At 41.2% G+C, this 26,253-nt stretch overlaps 1 protein-coding gene across 2 annotated transcripts in view; it reads left to right on the top strand.

The window, feature by feature from the left end:
• The window catches only part of LOC133546834 (gastrula zinc finger protein XlCGF57.1-like), a 166,566-nt gene that overhangs the window by 132,932 nt on the left and 7,381 nt on the right, over positions 1-26,253 (top strand). The window contains exon 1 of one of the 2 annotated variants that reach the window (XM_061892670.1): positions 13,977-14,383. The exons of the other annotated variant lie outside the window; for it this stretch is intronic. Coding sequence (XP_061748654.1) covers positions 14,197-14,383 — 187 coding nt within the window. The 5' untranslated portion in view covers positions 13,977-14,196. Of the gene's footprint in view, positions 1-13,976; positions 14,384-26,253 lie in introns of those variants that run through there. 2 annotated transcript variants of the gene reach the window in all.

Consider the following 26,253-nt stretch of genomic DNA (forward strand, 5'->3'; position numbering starts at 1 on the left):
GATACTGTTACATGATTGGCTGTTGGCGTGTCCCTTCCATTGCTCAGTAAATACTGTTAACTGATTGTCTGTTGTAGCATGTCACTTCCATTGCTCAGTAAATACTGTTAACTGATTGTCTGTTGGCGTGTCCCTTCCATTGCTCAGTAAATACTGTTAACTGATTGTCTGTTGTAGCATGTCCCTTCCATTGCTCAGTAAATACTGTTAACTGATTGTCTGTTGTAGCATGTCACTTCCATTGCTCAGTGACACTTCCTGTTTTCTGTTTACTGGCTTCCCAAAGCGCCAGTGACCTCATGCAGCCAATCATGCTGGCTCCAATATTTTATCGAAAGCATTTAATATTGATATGATTATGTGTATCGCGATGTATAATTATTGTTTTATTGGCCCAGTGCTATGTAGTATTGATTCTTAAAAAATATTTTCGGGGCTTTTGTCGGAGCTCTACATGCGGATGGAAATGTTCCTCTTTTTTGTGAATTTTCCTCCTCTTTTGTCAAAAGGTGCTCACATACCTGTGCTTCCTTTGTGGAGAAAGGAGGTAGGGCGGAAATCTCAATAAGCAATAGTTTAAAAAAAAAACATATTTAAACCAAATATAAGTACTGGTTTGACAGTTTATACTTAATCGTACATTTCCTAAATAATCCTGAGATATATAAAGTAATAACTTTTTCGTGATAGTCAATGTTATGTATAACTTACTATTAAAAAAAATCTGTCATAATCTGTTATTTGTTATTGTTGACTAAGTGAGTTGACTATTTCCTTGCAGTCAAGATGATTTCATCTTCAGTACTGGTCCAGTTCCTTTGTCTTTGATGTGAAATGTTTTTGTTAAGGAGTACTGTACAGAATGATTATAGATATAGTCAATTTTGGTCATGGTACATTTATTTTCATTATTGGTACTGTCCATCATAGAATGAGGAGAAACAATCATTTATACACTGCTGATTTTGTAGTTCGATGTCTGTTACTTATATTATTATTTTTAATAATATCATTATAGGCACACTTCAATTGTAAGTGATAGAATCCAAAACAAAAATCCGTAAAATCACATTGTATGAATTTTTTAAAAGTAATTAATTTGCATCTTATTGCATGAAGTTTATATTTGATACTTCAGAGAAGTAGAGATTACTAGGTGATCAATTCCGTGGAGAAAAAAAAATGCAAGTTACTTGAAAATAATAAAATGTGTAATTTTTTGTTTTGTTTTTGTTTTGTTTTAGATTTTACAGAACCGCCAGTCTATTAGATACTTGTTCTCCTCACTGCACATAGACTAAGGTCGACTTTGGCCGCTGCAGGTTAAAATATACTGTAGGTCATTTCAGTATTTTTTTGTAGTTCAGTATTTCTCATCTCTTTTGATGTTGTATATACATATATGGACAAATTGGATTTATACAATTGTAATCTATGGTTCAATGAAATTTCACGATAGGTTTACCAGAGAGGGAACCTTTGGTCCATCACCCTACAGCGGCAATACAGCCATCCCATCACTGTATGACCTCCACATCAATGGTCAATTTCCATACGGAGGCCATATATCTAGCCTATCACCATATGGCAGGGGTGTCCAAAGTGCGGCCCGGGGGCCATTTGGGGCCCCCAGGTCATTCTTTAACGGCACATTTTAAAAATACAATTGAAAAAAATAAAAAGCGCAAACAGGTGAAATGTAACAAGAAAATGTTGCAATGCTTTAATAACACAAAGCTGCCATGCAGGCTGTTTCTTTCTTTAAAAAATAATGAATCAAAATCAATGTCATTTTGAATTATTGACCTATTCAAAACTTCAATTACGTCACGTTAAATATTCCACTTTAAGATATTTTTTGGGGAAAATGTTGCATATTTTGTGTTTTGCCATATAAAAAACTGAGCTGTTTTTTTTTTTTTTTTTAAAGAAGGGCCTAAAACAAACAAACCAAAAAAATTAAACAACAATAAAAGTTCTAAAATTGACGGATATATCTGAGGTTGATCTCGAGATTATTGGGCTAAAAGTAAACAGTAAAAAAAATGTATTATTTATTTTTTAACAATTTAACGAGTAGGACACTTTGGGATCCCCAATTATTTTAGTGTGATTTGTTTTTAAGTATCATTCCTCAAAAAAAAATAATGATTCAATATCCAAAATTAAGGCTCCAATTATTATATAATCTCAAAAATTCCACCCCAAAAAGTTATTGGATGAAAATATTGCATATTTTGTGTTTTTTCCATTTTTTTTTTCCTAATGTTGATCTAGAGATTTAAAACATGAATAATGAAAATAACAATAATAATACTGAATAATGACACATTTTTAATATATTTTTTGACCAAACCCCTTTGGGGTACCCGGGATCATAACTGAGTGGAGGCCTAAATGTATATTTTTTTATACATTTATTGTATTGGTTTTTAAAATATGAAAATGGCCCCCGCTTGCTTTGATTTTTCAGTGTGCGGCCCTCAGTGGAAAAAGTTTGGACACCCCTGCCATATGGTCTCAACATAAAAGGTCCATTTCCCTACGAAGACTATGCATCCTGCCCATCAACCAATGGCCTCACCACCAAAGGTTGATCACTCTGGAGGCTGTACACCCCGCCTATCCCCACACGACTTCAACACCGCTGGTCCATCACCAAATGTCCACAACACCTCTGGTCCTTCACCCGGCGTGCACAATAGCTTGCCACCTAGCCGGGTGAATCCACCTGAGAATAAAAAGGCAGCTTTCCTGGCACCAGACAGGAGAGATGCACTCAACCCATCTGTTGAGGACACTATCTGTTATCAACCACAGGCAGAAAAATCATGGACGCCATGTGATGGATGTAGGGAGGAGTTGGAAAAAATCCGGCGAGAAAAGCAACGAATCAAAGAAGTCCTCTTGAAAATAGGTAAGTACCTAATGCTAATTCATTCATGATGTAATTGTTTTGTTTACTTAAACTTGTGATTAGGCCTTAAACACATTATTTTCTCATTCTGGTATTGTTTGTGCTATTTTTTCCCTTTCAGATCCGGGCCAGGTCAGAGTACTTCAAACTCTCTGCGACCTCGTTGGAGACAAATACAGCGACGGCCCTCCTCATTAATCGGACCAGCAAGAGCTCTTTCCTGAGAGCGGCGTATTCATATCATCGTTCCGCCTTGCTGCCATGAGACATGCTTCAAAGCCCAAATGTATGCCTTTATTCCACGCACTATTTGACCTCTTTTTTACAGTAGAGGAGTGTCCCTTTTGGTCGCCCTGAAAACAAACCTGCAGGAACACGAAAGCGCATCCTTGACCGGAAAAAAGTTGAAGGAATCCTAAGTAAGTTTTCCCAAACTGAGGGTGTTTTCAGGCCAAAATTGGGTAACAATAATTAAAAAGAAGTTCAATATGAGAAATGTTGATCCCTTATCGATTACAGCAGACTGGAAGTATAACTCAATGTTACATCATTACAATTTGTGATTGACTAAAAACTAGCGTTATGATGAGCAATATAGTGTTATGTCCATCAACTTGAAGTGTGGTTGTGTGTATTAATGATTTTGCGTAAATGAAGGCTTTAAACGGCAATAAAAAGCATTAAATACATTGCCCAGAGGCATTTAAAAAATGTAATACGATTGTAGGACATGGCGGACAGTCAATATGTCAAACGGTAAATGAAAATTAACTTAAGAAGGTTACGGTCATCGAAATTGTTAGTCTTCCTGTGTGTTTCTTTTTTTAACTGCGGCTGTCAAACTGCATACAAGAGGTATTGTGAGGTGGGAACACGACAAAAGCACTGCTTCAATAAAGCAAAATGAAACTGCTCTGGGGGCATAAACTTTTCCATTCTTTGGTCACTGTAGGCGTGTAGTCCTTAACTGTGACACCATGTCAGGATAATGGAAAAGCTGAGCTTTTTTCATACACTGAGTCGTTTATTTCAATCATCTCCACTTCAACACATATGAGCTAACTTGCCTAACATTAGCAACTGTTGTGACGCAAGTGCCTCAAGTGATCTACGCTAGCGAGGCAATTTTCACAGCAGACCACAACTCTTTTATTTTCTGACATTCCCACAATAAATGAATACAAGTTCCTTCAGCTGCCGGACACTTGATACATACTTGCTATTTACTGTAAACATTTTAAACAGAGAAGGTGTAAAGTACAATACGTTCAAAATGTTTAATCGCCATAGCTTTTTTTCAAATGCATCTTATTGGCATTTTTACCAATATTGTTCTGTATTTTTCTAAAATGTTTAAATAGATCATCCATTTCCAAACATGCATAATTTGCAATCCTGGTATGATGTTCATTTATTATTCCATAAAACCTTTTAACTATTTTAAAACAAATTGTATCCTGATTAAAAATGGTATCCTCCCGTTTGTGGCTATTATAAGTCATATTTTCAGAGAATATATATATACTTACAGCATGTTTCAAACAGACACAACTAAATAAATGGCTAATGGGTATATTATATTGATCATCTGATGCAGAAGGGGATGTTTGTTTAGAGGGTTTAAGTGCAGTTCTCCTTTAATATTTTTGATAGTCAGAACCTTTTGATTAGCGATTGTCTACGGCCACGCACACAGTCAAAACATCAGATGCTACTCCACAAAAATAAATCAATAAAAATACATTCTCCAATCAAACAGCTTTGTAAGCCAATTCTAATACACTAGATAGTAACAGTTCATGTAAACCTTTCAACTAATTAACTTGTCTAATGCTTGCAACTGTGTGTATACAGATCATTGTAAGCTTTTGACTATATAAAAAAAACAAACTATATGCAGTCGCACATGGGCATTACATTTTTTCAAGTACCAAAAAGCATTACATTTGAATTTGCATTATTATTGTTATTGCATTGCATATATTTGATACCTGTAGAAACTGATGTGGGACAAAATTACGAATGGCTGATTATTATGTTCTTGCCTTGCAGCGTATGTCCTGAGATGCGGCACCTTTCCTGATTGGGACAATATTGAGGAGGCCAAGCTCAAGAAAGCTTTGGTAAACAAATGTCGGGCCAGAGCCGGTTTTAAGTAGGCCCTTGTACCTGTCAAGTTCATTCTATGGTAGGATGCTTCCTTGGTAAACATGTTCAATATTTTGGTCTAGGTTTACGCAGTGTATATTGTAAAAAATGGCCCTATGATGTAGCTTTTAGTACCACGTTATTCTGTGATAATGCATATTGAGGTATGCTGTGCCAAGCAAATTTGGCACTGATGCAACATCACTAACAAGCTAGCGGCTAATATCCCTTCACAGTGCAAAGTTTTTTCCAAATAAAAAAAATAATGCAACCGGTAATGACGCAGTACGTTACTGCTTACATAATCAGGTATATTAGTAGCTTTTGTAACCAATTTCAAAATATTTCAATGATCATTTATGTACCAAATGTTATATTGTTATCGCAGGAGGCTGTTCTATTGTTTACAACAGTGTTTCTTAATCATAGGGCTGGGGCCCACTGTTTGGCTGCGAGTACCCCTTGGAAGCCGCCAATAAATATCTGTTTCTTAGCTGTTGTCCGTCCATATGGGCAGCAATGGTACTCTGTTGTCTTACACTTTAGTGTAAGATGACTAATTCAGTGTTTATATTTCAGTTGGTCCCAGACCCTTGTGTAGTGGAAAAGTTGGTCGTGCCCCAAGGTAAAAATGTTAAGTATCCCTGGTTTTCACTGTGATTATTTTTTGTATGTAGACCAGTTCCAGACAGCACGGTTACAATTTTATAAATTATTTCAGTTTTTGCTTGGAATATTTCCAAAATGGAAATTTTGTCATTTACTCACCCTCTTACTGAGATGAAGTCAAGTGTTTTTTGAACTAAGGTACATGGTTTGCTCAACAAGGAGTTCAAAAACTACACCTGACTTTTTCACAATAACAAAGTGAGTACTAAAGGTCAAATTCATTTATTTTTGTATTTTTTTAATTTTTTGTATATTGTTTTCTATGTTGTTTTAAGTATTGTGAATGTCAATATGTACATTATGTATGTACTAATTAACTACATTTACATTTTTGTATTTAATCTATTTTTATATTATATTTTGTATTTTTGTGTAGCCAAATAAAGTGATACACCTTTCAATATTTGAGTATTTGTTTAGTGTTATTTCTAATTAAGTCAGATGAATATTTAAATTGCACCCTCAATTTGTTCTCATGATTCTCAAATTTGAGATATGATAATAAATTTAAGAGAAATAATCAAGACATTAAAAAGACATACATAAGATCTCTTTTATTGCTCATACATCTAATTTCTTTCTCTTTTTATTATCCTTCAAAATAAATGAGACATAATTGAGATCAATGGCATACATATATGAGCTCTCTTCAGTGTATCCCACTTCTCAAATATTGCTCAAAGGGTTGTCTCAACTCAACCTCCTTTGTCTCAGTGATGTCTTGTCTCTTTTTAGCTTATTTATTGCTCCTAAGGGTACCTTAGGAGCAATAAAAGAGAAACAATTGATCACAGAATTAGACAGATATGAGAAGCTCAAAATGTTCTCAAGATACGAGATTAAGCAACAGTTGAGCAAGCAAATTTTTGCTATGGGATTTATCTGAATGTAGCAGGCCAATTCATATGTTAAACGGGAACATTATCAGCAGACCTATGTAAGCGTCAATATATACCTCGATGGTGCAAAAAAAAGACCATATATTTTTTTAACCGATTTCCGAACTCTAAATGGGTGAATTTTGGCGAATTAAACGCCTTTCTGTTTATCGCGCTGGAGGCGATGACGTCAGAATGTGATGTCGCCGAGGTAACACAGCCGCCATTTTCATTTTCAATACATTACAAACACCGGGTCTCAGCTCTGTTATTTTCCGTTTTTTTGACTATTTTTTGGAACCTTGGAGACATCATGCCTCGTCGGTGTGTTGTCGGAGGGTGTAACAACACTAACAGGGACGGATTCAAGTTGCACCACTGGCCCGAAGATGCCAAAGTGTCTGCCGCCAGACCTCCATTGAATGTGCCAAAGTGTCTGCACATTTTACTGGCGATGCTAAGGCAGACATGACACAGAGATGTATGGATAACCTGCAAATGCATTTGCAATGATAGTCAACGAAATCACAAAGGTGAGTTTTGTTGATGTTGACTGCCAGCTAATCGATGCTAACATGCTACGCTAATCGATGCTAACATGCTATTTACCGGCGGTGCTAAAGCAGACATGGTACAGAGATGTATGGATAACCTGTAGATGCATTTGCAACTATATTATGTTTCCTTCCACTCACATTTAATGCGAAACAAACACTTACCAATCGACAGATTTAAGTTGCTCCAGTGTCAAAAGATGCGAAAGTCCTGATTGTTTGGGCCACACATTTTACCGGTGATGCTAACGCAGCTATTCGGCCATGCTATGGCTATGAATAGCGTCAATAGCTATTCGCTCAATAGCTTCAGTTTCTTCTTCAATACTTTCATACTCCAACCATCTGTTTCAATACATGCGTAATCTGTTGAATCGCTTAAGTCGCTGAAATCCGAGTTTGAATCCAAGCTAATGTCACTATATATTGCTGTGGTATTCCCATTGTTTGTTTACATTGGCAGCACTGTGTGACGTCACAGGGAAATGGACAGTGTCTTCGCAGAGAGCGAAAATAAGGCACTTTAAAGCTTTATTTGCGGATATTCCGAGACCAGTAAAATTTTGAAAAAAAATACAACAAGCCACTTGGAACTGATTTTTATTGTTTTTAACTCTTTTGAAATTGTGATAATGTTCCCCTTTAAAGCTACTCAGTCAACACTCAATATAGTCTTCACCATTTGTTTACTTTTTAACAAAGTTGCGTTTAGTCTTTGTTTTATTAAGTCCCTGTTTAATACTTATAAATGAACATTTCTGGAAGTTAAACCATTGACTATCATGTGAATACATTTTCAAAAAACTAAATTCCAGACTTGAATTTTTTGTCATCATGCTGTACACATCTTTCACCCAACCACTCACAAACTGGTTGTAAGCCTCGAGTGATTCGAAAGCCTTTAACTCTTCCATAGTATAAGCACTCTTGGAACAAACCAGATAATTTAGAATGTCTATGTGTGGTCAGCAGTCATTTTAGTTTTACAAACTTCGTACGGATCGATACCGATGCTTTCTGTCTTGCTGTCGTATCTTTGTCTCGTTTGTTTATCCAAACCATCTCTGTACCGCTTCTTTGATGGTCTACTGGCCATTTGCGTTGGTTTTGTAAGATTACTGATTCCGGTTTTGTGCAGTGGAATGAAGCGAAGTGAGCAAACAATGAAAGCTTGCCTCTAAAAATGGCAGCGCGCAAAGCATCATAGGATGGGGTAATCGACTGTGAGAACTATGTATTGTACGTATGCACTGCATTAGAGGGTGGTAGTAACTGACTCCTCGATGTGCACATCCTGGTGGTGTGTTCAAAAATTACAACAACAAAACAGTCATTTTACCAAGTGATCTACATCCTTCCCTTTTAGTTAAGCGTCCTTACAAAACACAAAAGAAGATAAGTGAAATGAATATCCACATGTAACTGAGATCAAATCTCTTAACTGTGTAGGGTGACTACAAACAATTCACCATCTGTATGGAATATCTAAACAAATCATAGAACAGCTAGAAAAATACTATCTCAAAATAAATCACAGGTGCATTTTTCTTTTCTTACTGCACATACTTTGGATTGGGTCTGCAAACTCGACCTGCACGTGTTGTGTAAGCTGTGTCAGTCCGTGTCGTGAATCTGGGTCGAATTAGTGATGTACTTTCCGTTTGCCTAATCACTGTCTTTTCTCTCAGTGGTGTGGGAGGGACCAAGTCCACCATGGTATGTCTACCATCCTGAGAGTCTGCTTCGTCATTTTGGAACGGTGTTGGTGGTTGTTCTTGAACCGGGACGATGTGGCGACGATTCCTCCTGTATCTTCTCCCATCGGACTGGATGATGTAGGAACGTGGCTCTTCGCACGACTTTTCCACTATTCCAAGTCGGTCATGTCCAGCAGGAGTCTGCATACGGATCACTTGCCCTTCTGCCAGGGGAGTCAGTGGGCGACTTGACTTGTCGTAGGGACATTTCACCGTAGTTCTCTTGTCGACTAGTCGAGCGTGTACTAGTGTTGAGTCTTTTTCTGTTGGCTGTAGTAGTCTGGTACACACTGGGATAGCTGCACGCGTTTGTCTTGACATTAAACGTTCGGCAAGGGAACCAAGGTCTGCATCTCGGGGAATGTTTCTGAGGTTAAGGAGGTTTAGGAAGACATCAGTTTTGTCCCGGTGGGATTTCTCCATCAGTTGCTTGGCACTCCTGACAACTCTTTCCGCAAGTCCATTCGACTTGGGAAACTCTGGACTGCTGGTGGTGTGGATGAAGTCCCGCTCCTCAGCAAATTTCCTGAATTGCTCACACTTGTACTGTCTTACATTATCAGATAGCAGTGTGTGTGGTGTACCGTGCAATGAAAAATTTTATTTTCATTTTGGAAATTACAACTGTCGCTGTGATGTTTTGTAGAAGGTCAATTTCAAACCATCCAGAATAGGAATCCACTATCACCTGTTAGTGTTGTCCACGCCATTCAAAAATGTCTGTAGCAACTGTGGACCACGGAAGGTCTGGAACTGGATGGAGATAAAGTGGTTCTTTTTGCTGATGTGGTTTTGTGCTGTTGCACACTGTGCAAAAAAGTAGTTCTTTAGTGATGTCTCGTGACATTGATGGCCAAAAGATGATACCTCTTGCTCTGCGTTTGGTTGCTTCAATGCCTGGGTGACCTTTGTGTACAATCTTAATGTACTCTTTTTGTAGTGACGTTGCAATGACTGCTTTCTGCCCTTTCATGACAATTCCATTTTCCACAGTGAGTTCATCTCTGTAGGGGAAGAACACTTCAATGGCAGGCTGCAGCTGAGTCTTTCTGGCAGGCCATCCACGCTGGATAACTGTACTGAGTCTGCATTACTTCAACCTCCTCCATGTGCTTCTTGAGCTCTTCCAGGCGGGCTGTAGAAATGTAGCTCACCGACATGACGTCGAAAGAACTACTGTCAGATGGGCTCTCACTGTCTGTTGCATTAGGGGCTCTTGAAAGAGTGTCAGCCAAGTACATGTGCTTTCCTTTTTTGTAGATTAGGCTTATGTCATAGCTTTGCAAGCGTAGCAGCATCCGCTGAAGACGGGCCGGGGCATTGTGAATTGGTTTCTTCAAGATAGTCCCCAACAGTTGGTGGTCAGTTTCTACTATGGTGGCCTTGCCATACACATAGTCTCTGAACTTGGTGCATGCAAACACAACAGCTAGAAGCTCCTTCTCAATTTGAGCGTATCGAGTTTCTGTTTCTGTAAGGGCGCGGGATGCAAAGGCTACTGGCCTTCCATTTTGCATGAGGCAGCTCCTAGTCCAAAGCATGACGCCTCACAGGTCAGCGTGACTGGCTCTTTGACATCTTAGTAGGCCAATACTGGTGGAAAGGAGAGACATGCTTTCAGGCGGTCGAAAGCATCTTGTTGTTGCTGGAACCAGCACCATGCGGTCTCTTTGTGAGTCAGCTTCCTCAGTGGCGTTGCGATGTCACTGAGGTTTGGAATGTGCTTGCCAAGATAGTTAACCATTCCCAGGAAACGGTGAAGTGAAGTGACATCTGTGGGAAATGGCATGTCTGTGATAGCAGCAGTTTTGGAGGGGTCAGCTTTCAAACCTTTACTTGTGAAGATATGACCAACATAGCATACTTGGTCAAGTCGAAATTTGCATTTCTGCGGGTTGAGGTTTATTTCCTTCACACGTTCTAGCACCTTTTTTAGGTTGGCGTCATGCTCCGCCACATCACGGCCTCCGATGATGATGTCATCGACAATGACTGAGCATGGATATCCAGCAAAAAACTGATCCATTGTGCGCTGGAATACTTCGCTTGCTGAGTTAATGCGAAGGAATCTGTAACGTCCAAAAGGAGTACTGAATGTTGTCTTCATTGAGGACTTCTTGTCCAGGCGGATCTGCCAGAATGAATTTTTTGCATCTAGCACTGAAAACATTTGTGCTGCTACCTCCTCCACACTTCTCATGGGGTGGTGGGGCCGTTTTAGTGCTTCATTTAAAGGCCTACTGAAAGCCACTACTAGCCACCACGCAGTCTGATAGTTTATATATCAATGATGAAATATTAACATTGCAACACATGCCAATACGGCCTTTTTAGTTTAATAAATTGCAATTTTAAATTTCCCGGGAGTTTCGTCTTCGAAACCTCGTGTAATGATGACGTGTACGCAAGACGTCACAGGTTTTTAGGAAGTATGAGCGCTGCACACACACACAGCTAAAAGTCGTCTGCTTTAACAGCATAACTATACAGTTTTTGTGAAAATCTGTGTTGCTGAATTTTTTGCAATTTGTTCAATTAATATTGGAGAAGTCACAGTAGAAAGATGGAGTTGGGAAGCTTTAGCCTTTAGCCACACAAACACACAGTGATTCCTTGTTTAAAATTCCTGGAGGTGAAACTTTCCTATGGATCAGAGCGCGGTCAAGAGAACATGGATCCCGACCACACGTCAACCAGCAGGTTTCGGTGAGAAAATTGTGGTTAAAAAGTCAGTTCTTACCGGAGAAAAGCTGAGCTTGTGCCATCCATAGATGCCGTCAACTCCCCTGAGACACTGCGCGTCAAGACAGTCGTGGAGACACCCTTCCGACTATCAGGTACTATTTAACTCACTAAAACACTAGCAACACAATAGAAAGATAAGGTATTTCCTAGAATTAACCTAGTAAATATGTCAAAAAACTTCGGAATCCGTCCCAATGCAATCACATTTTTTTTTTTTAACTTTTTTTAAATTATTTTTTTCTAGTCCGTCGCTATCAATATCCTCAAACACGAATCTTTCATCCTCGCTCAAATTAATGGGGAAATTGTTGTTTTCTCGGTCCGAATAGCACTTTTTGTTGGAGGCTCCCATTAAAAACAATGTGAATATGTGAGGAGCCATCAAACATGTGACGTCATCGTCTGCGACTTCTGGCATTTCTCTTAGCACCGAAAGTTGCAAAATTTATCGTGGATGATCACTACTAAATCCTTTCAGCAAATATATGGCAATATCGCGAAATGATCAAGTATGACACATAGAATGGACCTGCTGTCCCCGTTTAAATAAGAAAATCTCATTTCAGTAGGCCTTTAAATCTTTGGGGTTGATGCACAATCTGATTTCTGATTTGACTTTTGTGTGCCCAGCGACCATGGATGACACCCAAGCTGTTGGTTCGGTGACTGAAGTAATAACGTCTATGCTTTCCATGCGTTTAAGTTCAGCTTTCACACAGTCTTGCATCGCTACTGGGATGCGGTGGGCCGGCCTAACAACTGGCGGCACATTGGGGTCCACTGTCATTGTGTAAACAACTGGTAGTTCTCCGAGCTCTTCACTGAAAATATCTTGGTATTGTGTGAGGATTCGTGCGCTGAACTCTCCAGTGTTCTCTGTGGTGACATGGTGCACATCGGGACTCAACTCGACTAGCCCCGTACGCAGGCATGCACGGAAGCCCAACAGTGATGTCACATTCTATCCACTGTGAAAAATGGCAGTAAGTGGCGCTGTCCCTTTAAAAAGCATGTCAGCGTAGCTTCACCTTGTGTCTCGATTTTGGCTCCTCCGTAAGCCACCAAATTTGTGCTTCTGTGTTGTTTGGCGAGTTTCACGCCGCTGTTTACTCTATTGAAAGTCTTCAGTGACATTACATTGCATTTAGCACCTGTATCCACTTTCATTTTGGTTGGCATGTCGTTTATGCACACTGTGACAAATCCTTCATCTTGGTCTCTTTGTTGTGGATTTACAGAGTCAATGCAATTTTCTGTTTCCAAGCCATCCACGTAGAATGTGTCATTTTCACTTTGGCTGTGTTGATCCACTGTCACATCATGCACAGACTGTCCATAGCACTTGTTTGTGGTAAACTTGGACTGACTCTGTGGCTTTGACTTGCAGCATTTTTTGTACAGATTTTGTTTCTTGCAGCTGTTTTCATGTTGTAATTCTCGAACACACCACCAGGATGTGCACATCGAGGAGTCAGTTACTACCACCCTCTCATGCAGTGCGTATGTACAATTACTGTCCTGCTGAAGTCTTAATTAAAGCCAATTTATTCATGCAGCTCGGCACAGTTCTTCCTACGGGTAACCACAAACAACAACAAAACTGTCATTTCACCAAATGATCTACACTGTCCATTTTAAATTTTCAAAACAAAGACATACAACTTATTTCCGTAAAAATATTCAAATATTTAACAATGTATTGAAACAACAGTAGCATAAGGAAAGAAAAAAAGAAACAAAATAAATATTACACTCATATTATTTTTGTCTTTGATGATAATTTGTTTTATAATGTATTTTAGAAGGTGGGAGGTTTTCATGTTCTTTTTAAATTTCAATTGGCATTACATATATTATATCTCTACATCTATATCTGGCAGCACAGTGGAAGAGGGGTTAGTGCGTGTGTGTCACAATACGAAAGTCCTGAGTAGTCAGGGTTCAATCCCGGGCTCGGGATTTTTCTGTGTGGAGTTTGCATGTCCTCCCTATGTAGCAGATTTGAGCGTTATGGAGCTATTACCATTGCAGTACAACGTCTTCATTGTTTTGCAGAAAAAAATTGCCGAAGCCAAATGTGTCAAGTGTCTTGAAGATACTATCATGTGACAATAGTCTCTGTGTTTTCTCCTCCGCCACTCGGCTGTGACGTCATTCCCAGCTTCTGGCGTAAACGAAAGGCGGCAGAACAGAGCAGTACTGTCTTGTAACGTCAAGTGTGCTAACTGTCGTGAAAGCACATTGACAGAAAGCCGTTATCCTTTACGTTAATAAGTCAGTCTTATTATTTGTTCTCCAGTTTGAAATATTTACGTCGTATAAAATACATATTTGATTCTTTCTTTAAGGATAAAGTGGTCTCGATGCGCTAGAAGCACTGTGCCGCTTCTCGTGCTATCTTTGCTTGTTAGTTAGCTTAGCTCGCTAGTTAGCTTAGCTTGTTAGCTGCTAACAGAAGACACAGAAGTTATCAACACATCGCTAAGTAGAGATCAAGTGTGAGAGTAAAGTGTTGTGATTGCGTGAAAATGTCTACATTACAAATGTTGAGAGCGTTGGTGGATCAGCGACTAACTGCTGCCGTTGAAGAAATATTTGTAGTGTTGGAAAGAACGATAGCAGAATACGAGGCGGAACTTTCTAGAACAAAAGAGGAGAACAATCAACTACTGGACGCTGTTTTCAAGAAACATCAAGTTGTGTTACACAGAACAGGTTTGTTTGCTTCTTACTCTCAAATGTTTACTAACTTTATATTTGATTGTTAACAAGAAATGGACATTTGGTATAATTGAAGTGAATGGAGTAGCCTTGTCAAGTGAAAGTAAACACTCCGGCATGCAGATGAAAGAAGATTCATGGAACAGAGTATTGTAACTAAAGAAGAACATGGATAATCAACATAAAACATTCCTAGGTTTTGTTACAGAGGTAGTCAGCAAATCAATACAACAGCTAAAATTAAAGTGTCCGTTTGCAAATTGTTTAAAGTTAGTTTTTTTCTTACAAAAAAATATAACTCGATCGTCACCAGCTTGCTTATGTTACTATTAGTGGTTTAACAGAACATATACATATTTTTAAATGTCCATTTTTTTTCACAATTACTAACTGAGATAGGCTCCAGCGACCCCGAAGGGGACAAGTGGTACAAAATGGATGGATAATTAAATTGAATAAAACTGGTTAGGAATTAGTTTGGCGTTCATGCTAGTCACTTACTGCTGTCTTGTACACACACTGGGAGCGTGTGCACGTACACAGAAACAGTCCGAGAGAAGCAACTAACAATTTGCAGTCATGTTGTTGTTGTCCTGATAGAATATACATTCAATGATATGGGATGTACGCCTTGCTTTTTTGCTAGCAAATGTTTTCATTTAATACTATAAACATTTAGTGGCACAGTAAAAAATTAAAAGTAATACGAAGTGTTCTATATAACAATTATAATATTAGCACTCAAACAACAATATACAGTAACACACATGTGCACTCATACTAATAAGACCTCATTCAGCTTTTTATAGCCAAGTAATACTATAAAAGTATAGTCCAGTAGCATGTATCAGTAACATAACATGACTGACAGCACATGCATGTCCATTACTGATCATAATGCCACGCATACACATGCCAGAATGAGAAGTGACACTGATAGGTTTTCAATGGAGTCAGTCCCCAGGAACGGTGATTTGTTTAAATTAGGTAAAAAATCTGATAATGTTAACACAATGTCTAAAAATTCCCGTCATATCAATTCCTAGATATGGTCGTAATTATTTTAAGTACACCGCGCATAATAAACGCAACATTATTAATATTGCTACTACGGATAATTTTATCAACAACTCCTTAAAACAGCCCACTACCTATAATATGGGCTTTCTAAACATCAGATCTTTGTCTCCCAAAACGTTATTAGTCAATGAGGTCATTAGAGACAACAACCTTAACGTCATCGGTCTTAGCGAAACCTGGCTTAAACCAGACGACTTTTTTGCGATAAATGAGGCATCCCCTCCTAACTATACGAATGCGCATATTGCCCGTCACCTCAAAAGGGGAGGGGGTGTCGCACTAATATACAACGAAAACTTTAACTTTAGTCCTAACTTAAATAATAAATATAAATCGTTTGAGGTGGTTTCTATGAAGTCTGCCACACCTCTGCCTCTGTGCCTGGCCGTTATCTACCGCCCCCCAGGGCCCTATTCGGATTTTATTAGTGAATTCTCAGAGTTTGTTGCTGATCTAGTGACGCACGCCGATAATATAATTATAATGGGGGACTTTAATATCCATATGAATACCCCATATAGCAGCCGCAACATTAATGCTGCCACAACGACGACTCTTGCGGACCTACTGCCCTCGGTAATGGCACCGTTCCCAAAGTATGTGGGCTCTATTGATAACCTCACTAACAACTTTAACAACGCCCTGCGCGAAACCATTGATAACATAGCACCGCTGAAGTTAAAAAAGGCTCCAAAAAGGCGTACGCCATGGTTTACTGAAGAAACTAGAGCTCAGAAATTATTATGTAGAAAGCTGGAACGCAAATGGCGCACGACTAAACTTGAGGTGCACCATCAAGCATGGAGTGATAGTTTAATAACTTATAAACGCATGCTTACCTTAGCTAAAACTAATTATTACTCAAATCTCATCCGCATTAATAAAAACGATCCAAAATTTTTGTTTAGTACAGTAGCATTGCTAACCCAACAAGGGACTCCTTCCAGTAGCTCCACCCATTCGGCAGATGACTTTATGAAGTTCTTTAATAAGAAAATTGAACTTATTAGAAAGGAGATTAAAGACAATGCGTCCCAGCTACAACGGGGTTATAGTAACACAGATACGATTGTATATACGGCGGATACTGCCCTCCAAAATAGTTTCTCTCGTTTTGATGAAATAACATTAGAAGAATTGTTACAACGTGTAAATGGAATAAAACAAACAACATGTTTACTTGACCCACTTCCTGGGAAACTTATTAAAGAGCTTTTTGTATTATTAGGTCCATCAGTGCTAAATATTATAAACTTATCACTTTCCTTGGGCACTGTTCCCCTTGCATTCAAAAAAGCGGTTATTCATCCTCTCCTTAAAAGACCTAACCTCGATCCTGACCTCATGGTAAACTACCGACCGGTGTCTCACCTTCCCTTTATTTCGAAAATCCTCGAAAAAATTGTTGCAGAGCAGCTAAATGAACACTTAGCGTTTAACAATCTATGTGAAACCTTTCAATCCGGTTTCAGGGTAAATCACTCGACTGAGACAGCCCTCGCAAAATTGACTAATGATCTATTGCTAACGATGAACTCTGATGCGTCATCTATGTTGCTGCTCCTCGATCTTAGCGCTGCTTTCGATACCGTCGATCATAATATTTTATTAGAGCGTATCAAAACACGAATTGGTATGTCAGACTTAGCCCTGTCTTGGTTTAACTCTTATCTTACTGATAGGATGCAGTGCGTCTCCCATAACAGTGTGACCTCGGACTATGTTAAGGTAACGTGTGGAGTTCCCCAAGGTTCGGTCCTTGGCCCTGTACTCTTCAGCATCTACATGCTGCCGCTGGGTGACATCATACGCAAATACGGTATTAGCTTTCACTGTTATGCTGATGACACCCAACTCTACATGCCCCTAAAGCTGACCAACACGCCGGATTGTAGTCAGTTGGAAGCGTGTCTTAATGAAATTAAACAATGGATGTCCGCTAACTTTTTGCAACTTAATGCCAAAAAAACGGAAATGCTGATTATCGGTCCTGCTAGACACCGACCTCTATTTAATAATACAACTTTAACATTTGACAACCAAATAATAAAACAAGGTGACTCTGTAAAAAATCTGGGTATTATCTTCGACCCAACTCTCTCCTTTGAGTCACACATTAAAAGCGTTACTAAAACGGCCTTCTTTCATCTCCGTAATATCGCTAAAATTCGCTCCATTTTGTCCACTAAAGACGCCGAGATCATTATCCATGCGTTTGTTACGTCTCGTCTCGACTACTGTAACGTATTATTTTCGGGTCTCCCCATGTCTAGCATTAAAAGATTACAGTTGGTACAAAATGCGGCTGCTAGACTTTTGACAAGAACAAGAACGTTTGATCATATTACGCCTGTACTGTATATACCTTTATAAACATATATACATACATATATACCTGTACTGTATATACCTTAATATACATATATACAAACATATATACCTTTATATACATATATACATACATATATACCTATACTGGCTCACCTGCACTGGCTTCCTGTGCACTTAAGATGTGACTTTAAGGTTTTACTACTTACGTATAAAATACTACACGGTCTAGCTCCATCCTATCTTGCCGATTGTATTGTACCATATGTCCCGGCAAGAAATCTGCCTTCAAAAGACTCCGGCTTATTAGAGATTCCTAGAGCCCAAAAAAAGTCTGCGGGCTATAGAGCGTTTTCCGTTCGGGCTCCAGTACTCTGGAATGCCCTCCCGGTAACAGTTCGAGATGCTACCTCAGTAGAAGCATTTAAGTCTCACCTTAAAACTCATCTGTATACTCTAGCCTTTAAATAGACCTCCTTTTTAGACCAGTTGATCTGCCGCTTCTTTTCTTTCTCCTATGTCCCCCCCTCCCTTGTGGAGGGGGTCCGGTCCGATGACCATGGATGAAGTACTGACTGTCCAGAGTCGAGACCCAGGATGGACCGCTCGTCGGGACCCAGGATGGACCGCTCGCCTGTATCGGTTGGGGACATCTCTACGCTGCTGATCCGCTTGAAATGGTTTCCTGTGGACGGGACTCTCGCTGCTGTCTTGGATCCGCTTGAACTGGACTCTCGCGGCTGTGTTGGAGCCACTATGGATTGAACTTTCACAGTATCATGTTAGACCCGCTCGACATCCATTGCTTTCGGTCCCCTAGAGGGGGGGGGGTTGCCCACATCTGAGGTCCTCTCCAAGGATTCTCATAGTCAGCATTGTCACTGGCGTCCCACTGGATGTGAATTCTCTCTGCCCACTGGGTGTGAGTTTTCCTTGCCCTTTTGTGGGTTCTTCTGAGGATGTTGTAGTCGTAATGATTTGTGCAGTCCTTTGAGACATTTGTGATTTGGGGCTATATAATTAAACATTGATTGATTGATTGATAAAAGGCAAACATTTATTCATGAAAGCAGAATATGGCTTTTAGCACAAAATGATGTAACTCCACACATACGTAACATGTACACGCACATTAGCTTTGTGTGTTGACCTAACGCAGGGGTCGGCAACCTTCAGCATACAAAGAGCCATTTTAGCCTGTTTCCCCCAGATAAAACCCACCTAGAGCCACAAACTCTTGTTAGATTCCTAAAATGACGATAACACCACTTATAGTTTTGTTACACTTATGACATCAAACATGTATTTGATTTATTTCTGGGTATAACAAAGCAAATCATCAAATTATTTTGAACATTAGAAACAAAATACACTCTTCTTTCCCTTATTAATGAATACAAAAATAAAAATCAACTCATTCCAACATTCTGAAAGCATACAACTACAGCATATTTATTTGACTAAAAATTGAAAACAACTACCTAGTCATCAATAAAAACAGCAAATTAATAAAAATGTAAGTAAATAAAATGTTTCTCTTTTTGATCTGTCATTGCTAGGGGTTGACCTCTAAAAACAATACAATTGCATGGCAGCAAGAGATGTCGCATAAGGGCTGTGACATACATTTACATCCACAATATATTCACATGGGTTTTATTTTCCTATGACAAGATCCCAGAACTCTCCAAAATAACAATTGTAAAATTCAAATGAACTAACTAAATAAAATGAAATATAATAGATCAAGTAACCATTATTTGTTGACATTTGGTTTCAAAGCCGAAGGGAGCCAGGGAGGCATGAAAGAACCTCATGTGGCTCCAGAGCCGCAGGTTGCAGACCCCTGATCTAACGCTAGCTATCATTGAATATAGATTCAATATAATCAGAATTTGTGGGGAATATAGACACTAAAATGTTCTGGTAAACCACTAATGGTAACGAAACATGTCCTTTGGTGGTCTTAATTTTTTTGGGGGCAAAATGTAAGAGCACAATTTGCAAACAGTTGAGTCTCTTTTAAAATTATGAACTTATTTCTAACCTGCCTGAATAAGTGACATTTCTTATTATTATAATCACATGACAGCATTAATTTCCATGAGATTATTTTCTACTAATAGTGTTTTAGACCACTTACAATGACAGTAACAAAAAATATATTTTTTTCATGAGCTGTGTACTAGTATTGTATGTCTGGGTAGGGGTCCTGCTTTGGAAACAAATTGTACCCTTTCAGGTTTGGCATCTAGTTCCCGCTAAAACATTCACATGTTGCACAATGAGATGTAAGCATGGGATCATGTGTACTGTACATTCCTGTAACTTTGTGATTGTATAATATATATCAATCAATCAATCAATCAATGTTTATTTATATAGCCCCAAATCACAAATGTCTCAAAGGACTGCACAAATCATTACGACTACAACATCCTCGGAAGAACCCACAAAAGGGCAAGGAAAACTCACACCCAGTGGGCAGGGAGAATTCACATCCAGTGGGACGCCAGTGACAATGCTGACTATGAGAAACCTTGGAGAGGACCTCAGATGTGGGCAACCCCCCCCTCTAGGGGACCGAAAGCAATGGATGTCGAGCGGGTCTAACATGATACTGTGAAAGTTCAATCCATAGTGGCTCCAACACAGCCGCGAGAGTTCAGTTCAAAGCGGATCCAAGACAGCAGCGAGAGTCCCGTCCACAGGAGACCATCTCAAGCGGAGGCGGATCAGCAGCGTAGAGATGTCCCCAACCGATACAGGCGAGCGGTCCATCCTGGGTCCCGACGAGCGGTCCGTCCTGGGTCTCGACTCTGGACAGCCAGTACTTCATCCATGGTCATCGGACCGGACCCCCTCCACAAGGGAGGGGGGGAACATAGGAAAAAGAAAAGAAGCGGCAGATCAACTGGTCTAAAAAGGAGGTCTATTTAAAGGCTAGAGTATACAGATGAGTTTTAAGGTGAGACTTAAATGCTTCTACTGAGGTAGCATCTCATCTTATATTTGTATAAGTATTTCTTTAAAATAACAGCATTTCTTGATTAATATTTATAAATTAGGATTCTTAATAAATGACACTAGAATAAGCACACATTTGATTGTTATAGTTTTTTGTGTGTCTGTAAAGGCATGACTGGCTAAGTGCCATTAGTGCATGTGTTGGTGCACGTGGGAAAGTGCGAGCGGCTGCTATTGAAATGACAAACTTGGTTGTGGTCAGGTTTGTGCGGCAGAAAATGTCCAATTTTGCTAGATAGGAACTTTTTTACCAATGTTTTGGTCACGTTTGTGGCCGACAAAAATTTAGCTCAATAAAGGGATCGCTGGAATTCATGTCCTCCTTCGAGCGTTTCGACAGACGTTCCAATAATTGAACGGTGATGATGAAAACGTTTTTCTCTGTTGTGGCCGTCAGTTACATTGAAAATTGTTATGCGCTTATTTTTTAGTTAGATTTTGGAGTGGCATAGATTTGCCGTGTGCAGAGGACACATTAGCAGTGCGCAATTGCACAGGATTAGAGAGAACGTTGATTGGAAGCACAAAATATGAACTGCAGATTTCTGCTGAGCAGCAATAACAGATTTGATCTTTTTCTTTTGTGGCATTTTTGTGTTCTCTTTCCCTGCATTTTGACTCACCAGAAGCAGCATGTATGCGCAGGCGTCGTTTGAGCAACAAAGAAAGACATTCATAGTATTTTTCATGCTCGCCAACGGACTATATTTCTTTACCGCACGCGGTCCCCTTAAAGTTAAAACCCCATCTGTGACGTTTCGCTGGCATCGTGGTGAAGTTGTTCTGTCGTGGGTGCAGCGGAGGATGGAACACAGGGTGAACCAAAGACACTGGCACAAAGGCACTAACAAAAACCAACAGAACTAGCGTGGGAGCTAGAATGAACAAAAAGCGCTGGTATGTAAACTAGGGACAAGCAGACAAACAAAATAGCATGGACGCTAATCTAATAACAAAAGTATTTTCTCAACATGCGGGAATGCGACTTCATCTGTTGCGTATAGCAAACTACAGTCCGAGAGCGAATGTCCAACAAAAGCGGTCTTAAATAAGGAGATAAATCAGGGGCAGGTGTGCGTGATCACACGGGAAGCAGGTGACACAAATGCGTTGCTAGGACAACAGAAACAAACCAGGAAGTGCCACCGGGACCTAAGAGAGCCAAATACAACACAGGATGATAACAAAACAGAAACAAAACCAGAGTATGACATGGTCCAAGACGTGGACCATGACACCATCGACATGAATGAGCACAACGATGAGCATTGGAAACATAACTTTATTGAAGTATTTTCAGTTGTGAAGTGAAGTGAATTATATTTATATAGCGCTTTTCTCTATTGACTCAAAGCGCTTTACATAGTGAAACCCAATATCTAAGTTACATTTAAACCAGTGTGGGTGGCACTGGGAGCAGGTGGGTAAAGTGTCTTGCCCAAGGACACAACGGCAGTGACTAGGATGGGGGAAGCGGGAATCGAACCTGCAACCCTCAAGTTGCTGGCACGGTCGCTCTACCAACTGAGCTATGCCGCCTCAGTTGTTGAACTGAAATCCACAGTGACTGGCTAATTGTTTGAGTAGAAGCTAAGCGAGAAGGGTAATGCTGTGTACACATTAGGGTTGTCCCGATCCGATATTTGGATCGGATCAGCCGCCAGTATTTGCCAAAAAATGCATATCGGCAAGGCATGGGAAAATGCCGATCCAGTTCCAGTTTTAAAAAAAACTCTGGTCCACGTTTTCCAACACACCGATTTAAATAATACATTCCACTCTTCTGCTGCTCCCTAAACTCCGTTCTGCATATTCCAGAACACCTTCAAAACTTCACAGGTCTGTGTTCTAACCGTGTGAATTAAAAGTTACGGTAAAAATGTCAGCTGTGTGGGATTATTTTACCCTACAAAACATGCCACAATAAATTGGCATAAACTCTATTGTGGCAACATAAACGCAACATAACAAATACCCAGAATCCCAATCTTCCATGACTCTTTCAGGCTATATTTTACACCCCGCTAGCACCAAACCCCGCCCCCCCCCTCCATGCGTCTGTTGAGGTGGGCGGAGTTGGGGGCGCGGACGTGTATAATATAGCCTGAAAGAGTCATGGATGCAAAAGTTTCTGGGTAATTGTTATGTTGCGTTTATGTTGTGTTACTGTGAGGATGTTCTCCCGAAATGTGTTTGTCATTCTTGTTTGGTGTGGGTTCACAGTGTGGCGCATATTAGTAAGAGTATTAAAGTTGTTTATATCACAACCTTCAGTGTAACCTGTATGACTGTTGACTATATCCCTTGCAATCTCGTACGTGTGACGATGGGAGCAGCGAGATGCATGCGTCTGGCCGGCACGCAGATAACATGGTGTAAAGGCGGGTGATGACATATTGTAGAGGACGTTAAAAGTAAAGCTGTCATGGCACGCCCTCACTATTGTAGTCCGAGTGAAAGTCCGAGAATGATAGCCCCGGGAGAGGCACCAAAATCCGGAAACCCCCCAAAACAATGACGGGGGGGAGGGGGTCGGTGATTATGCAGCTGAGCCATGTGCAGCTGAGCCTCATCAGAGTGGCCAAAGAGCTGCATGCGGCTCCGGAGCCGCGGGTTGCCGACCCCTGGTCTAGTATATAGAAAAGTGCAAAATAAATCTAACCCATTATTATTATTAATGATACTGCTATCTGTTGTTCCAGCTGACCAATTTAATTATGACACGGTGTGACATTCAGTTCAGCTGCTGCCACTACACGTTAAAATCAGCGCTAAATGATGACAAATAAGGAAGCAACACCACACAAAAGTTTGTTTCATAACAATATTTTATTTTCAAATTCACTCACAAGGTGTCATTTTGAAGTGAACACACTTTTCTCACGACGAGTCACGGCCATATTTTATCAACCGTCCTCTTGGCGATCCATTAAAAAAAGTTTAAGTTTAAGTTAAAGTAGCAATGATTGTCACACACACACTAGGTGTGTTGAAATGTGTTCTCTGCATTTGACCCATCCCCTTGATCACCCCCTGGGAAGTGAGGTGGAGGTGGGCAGCAGCGGTGCCGCGCCCGGGAATCATTTATGGTGATATAACCCCCAATTACAACCTTTGATGCTGAGCGCCAAGAAGGGAGGTAATGGGTCACATTTTTTTTATAGTCTTTGGTATGACAATAAAAAAAATATATATATTCTAATTTTTTATAGTCTTTGGTATGACCTCCTCTCTGAGCTGCCACCTTATCGTGGTAGAGGAGTTTGAGTGTCCAAAAGATCCTAGGAGCTATGTTGTCCGGGGGCTTTATGCCCCCTGGTAGGGTCTCTCAAGGCAAGCAGGTCCTAGTTGAGAGATCAGACAAAGAGCAGCTCGAAGACCTCTGTGAAGAAGAAAAATCATGGACCCAGATTTCCCTCGCCCAGACTCGGGTCACCGGGGCCCCGCTCTGGAGCCAGGCCCGGAGGTGTGGCACGATGGCGAGCGCCTGGTGGCCGGGCCTGTTCCCATGGGCCCCGGCCGGGCACAGCCCAAAGAGGCAATGTGGGTCACCCCTCCAATGGGCTCACCACCCATAGCAGGGGCTATAGAGGTCGGGTGCGATGTGAGCTGGGCGGCAGCCGAAGGCAGAGAATTTGGCGGTCCGATCCTCTGCTACAGAAGGTAGCTCTTGGGACGTGGAACGTCACCTCACTGGGGGGGAAGGAGCCTGAGCTAGTGCGTGAAGTGGAGAAGTTCCGGCTGGATATAGTCGGACTCACTTCGACGCACAGCAAGGGCTCTGGAACCACTTTTCTCGAGAGGGGATAGACTCTCTTCCACTCTGGCGTTGCCGGCAGTGAGAGGCGACGGGCTGGGGTGGCAATTCTTGTTGCCCCCCCGGCTCAAAGCCTGCACGTTGGAGTTCAACCCAGTGGCCGAAAGGGTAGCCTTCCTCCGCTTTCGGGTGGGGGGGAAGGGTCCTGACTGTTGTTTGTGCTTACGCACCAAACAGCAGTTCAGAGTACCCACCCTTTTTGGGTACACTCGAGGGAGTACTGGAGAGTGCTCCTCCGGGTGATTCCCTTGTCCTACTGGGGGACTTCAGCGCTCATGTTGGCAACGACAATGAAACCTGGAGAGGCGTGATTGGGAAGAATGGCCGCCCGGATCTGAACCCGAGTGGTGTTTTGTTATTGGACTTTGTGCTCGTCACAGTTTGTCCATAAAAAACACCATGTTCAAACATAAGGGGTGTCCATATGTGCTCTTGGCACCAGGACACCCTAGGCCGCAGTTCCATGGTCGACTTTGTAGTTGTGTCATCGGATTTGCGGCCTTATGTTTTGGACATTCGGGTGAAGAGAGGGGCGGAGCTTTCTACCGATCACCACCTGGTGGGGAGTTGGCTGCGATGGTGGGGGAGGATGCCGGACAGACCTGGCAGACCCAAGCGCATTGTGAGGGTCTGCTGGGAACGTCTGGCAGTCTCCTGTCAGAGAAAGTTTCAATTCCCACCTCCGGAAGAAAGTTGAACATGTCACGAGGGAGGTGCTGGACATTGAGTCCGAGTGGACCATGTTCTATTGCGGAGGCGGCTGATTGGAGCTGTGGCCACAAGGTAGTTGGTGCTTGTCGCGGCGGTAATCCCAGAACCTGTTGGTGGACACCAGCAGTGAGGGATGCCGTCAAGCTGAAGAAGGAGACCTATCGAGTTATTTTGGCTCATAGGACTCCGGAGGCAGTGGACAGGTACCGACAGGCCAAGCGGTGTGCCTATTCAGCGGTCGCGGAGGCAAAGACTCAAACATAGGAGAAGAAGCCATGGAAAACGACTTCCAGGCGGCTTTGAAGCGATTCTAGACCACCTTCAGCCGCCTCAGGAAGGGGAAGCAGTGCAATGTCAACACCGTGTATGGTACGGATCAGATCAGGGGCGGTACCTCTGGATTGGCAGACCGGGGTGGTGGTCCCTCTCTTTAAGAAGGGGGACCGGAGGGTGTGTTCCAACTAACGTGGGATCACACTACTCAGCCTTCCCGGTAAGGTTTATTCAGGTGTACTGGAGAGGAGGCTACGCCGGATAGTCGAACCTCGGATTCAGGAGGAACACTGTGGTTTTCATCCTGGTTGTGGAACTGTGTACCAGCTTTGTATACGCTCGGCAGGGTCCTTGAGGGTGCATGGGAGTTTGCTCAACCAGTCTACATGTGCTTTGTGGACTTGGAGAAGGCATTCGACCGTGTCCCTTTGGGAAGTCCTGTGGGGAGTGCTCAAAGAGTATGGGGTATCGGACTGTCTTATTGTGGCGGTCCACTCTCTGTATGATCAGTGTCAGAACATGGTCTGCATTGCCGGCAGTAAGTCAAACACATTTCCAGTGAGGGTTGGACTCCGTCAAGGCTGTCCTTTGTCAGCGATTCTGTTCATAACTTTTATGGAAATAATTT

This window comes from Nerophis ophidion, unplaced genomic scaffold, assembly GCF_033978795.1.
Source record: "Nerophis ophidion isolate RoL-2023_Sa unplaced genomic scaffold, RoL_Noph_v1.0 HiC_scaffold_45, whole genome shotgun sequence".
Taxonomy (NCBI): Eukaryota; Metazoa; Chordata; class Actinopteri; order Syngnathiformes; family Syngnathidae; genus Nerophis; species Nerophis ophidion.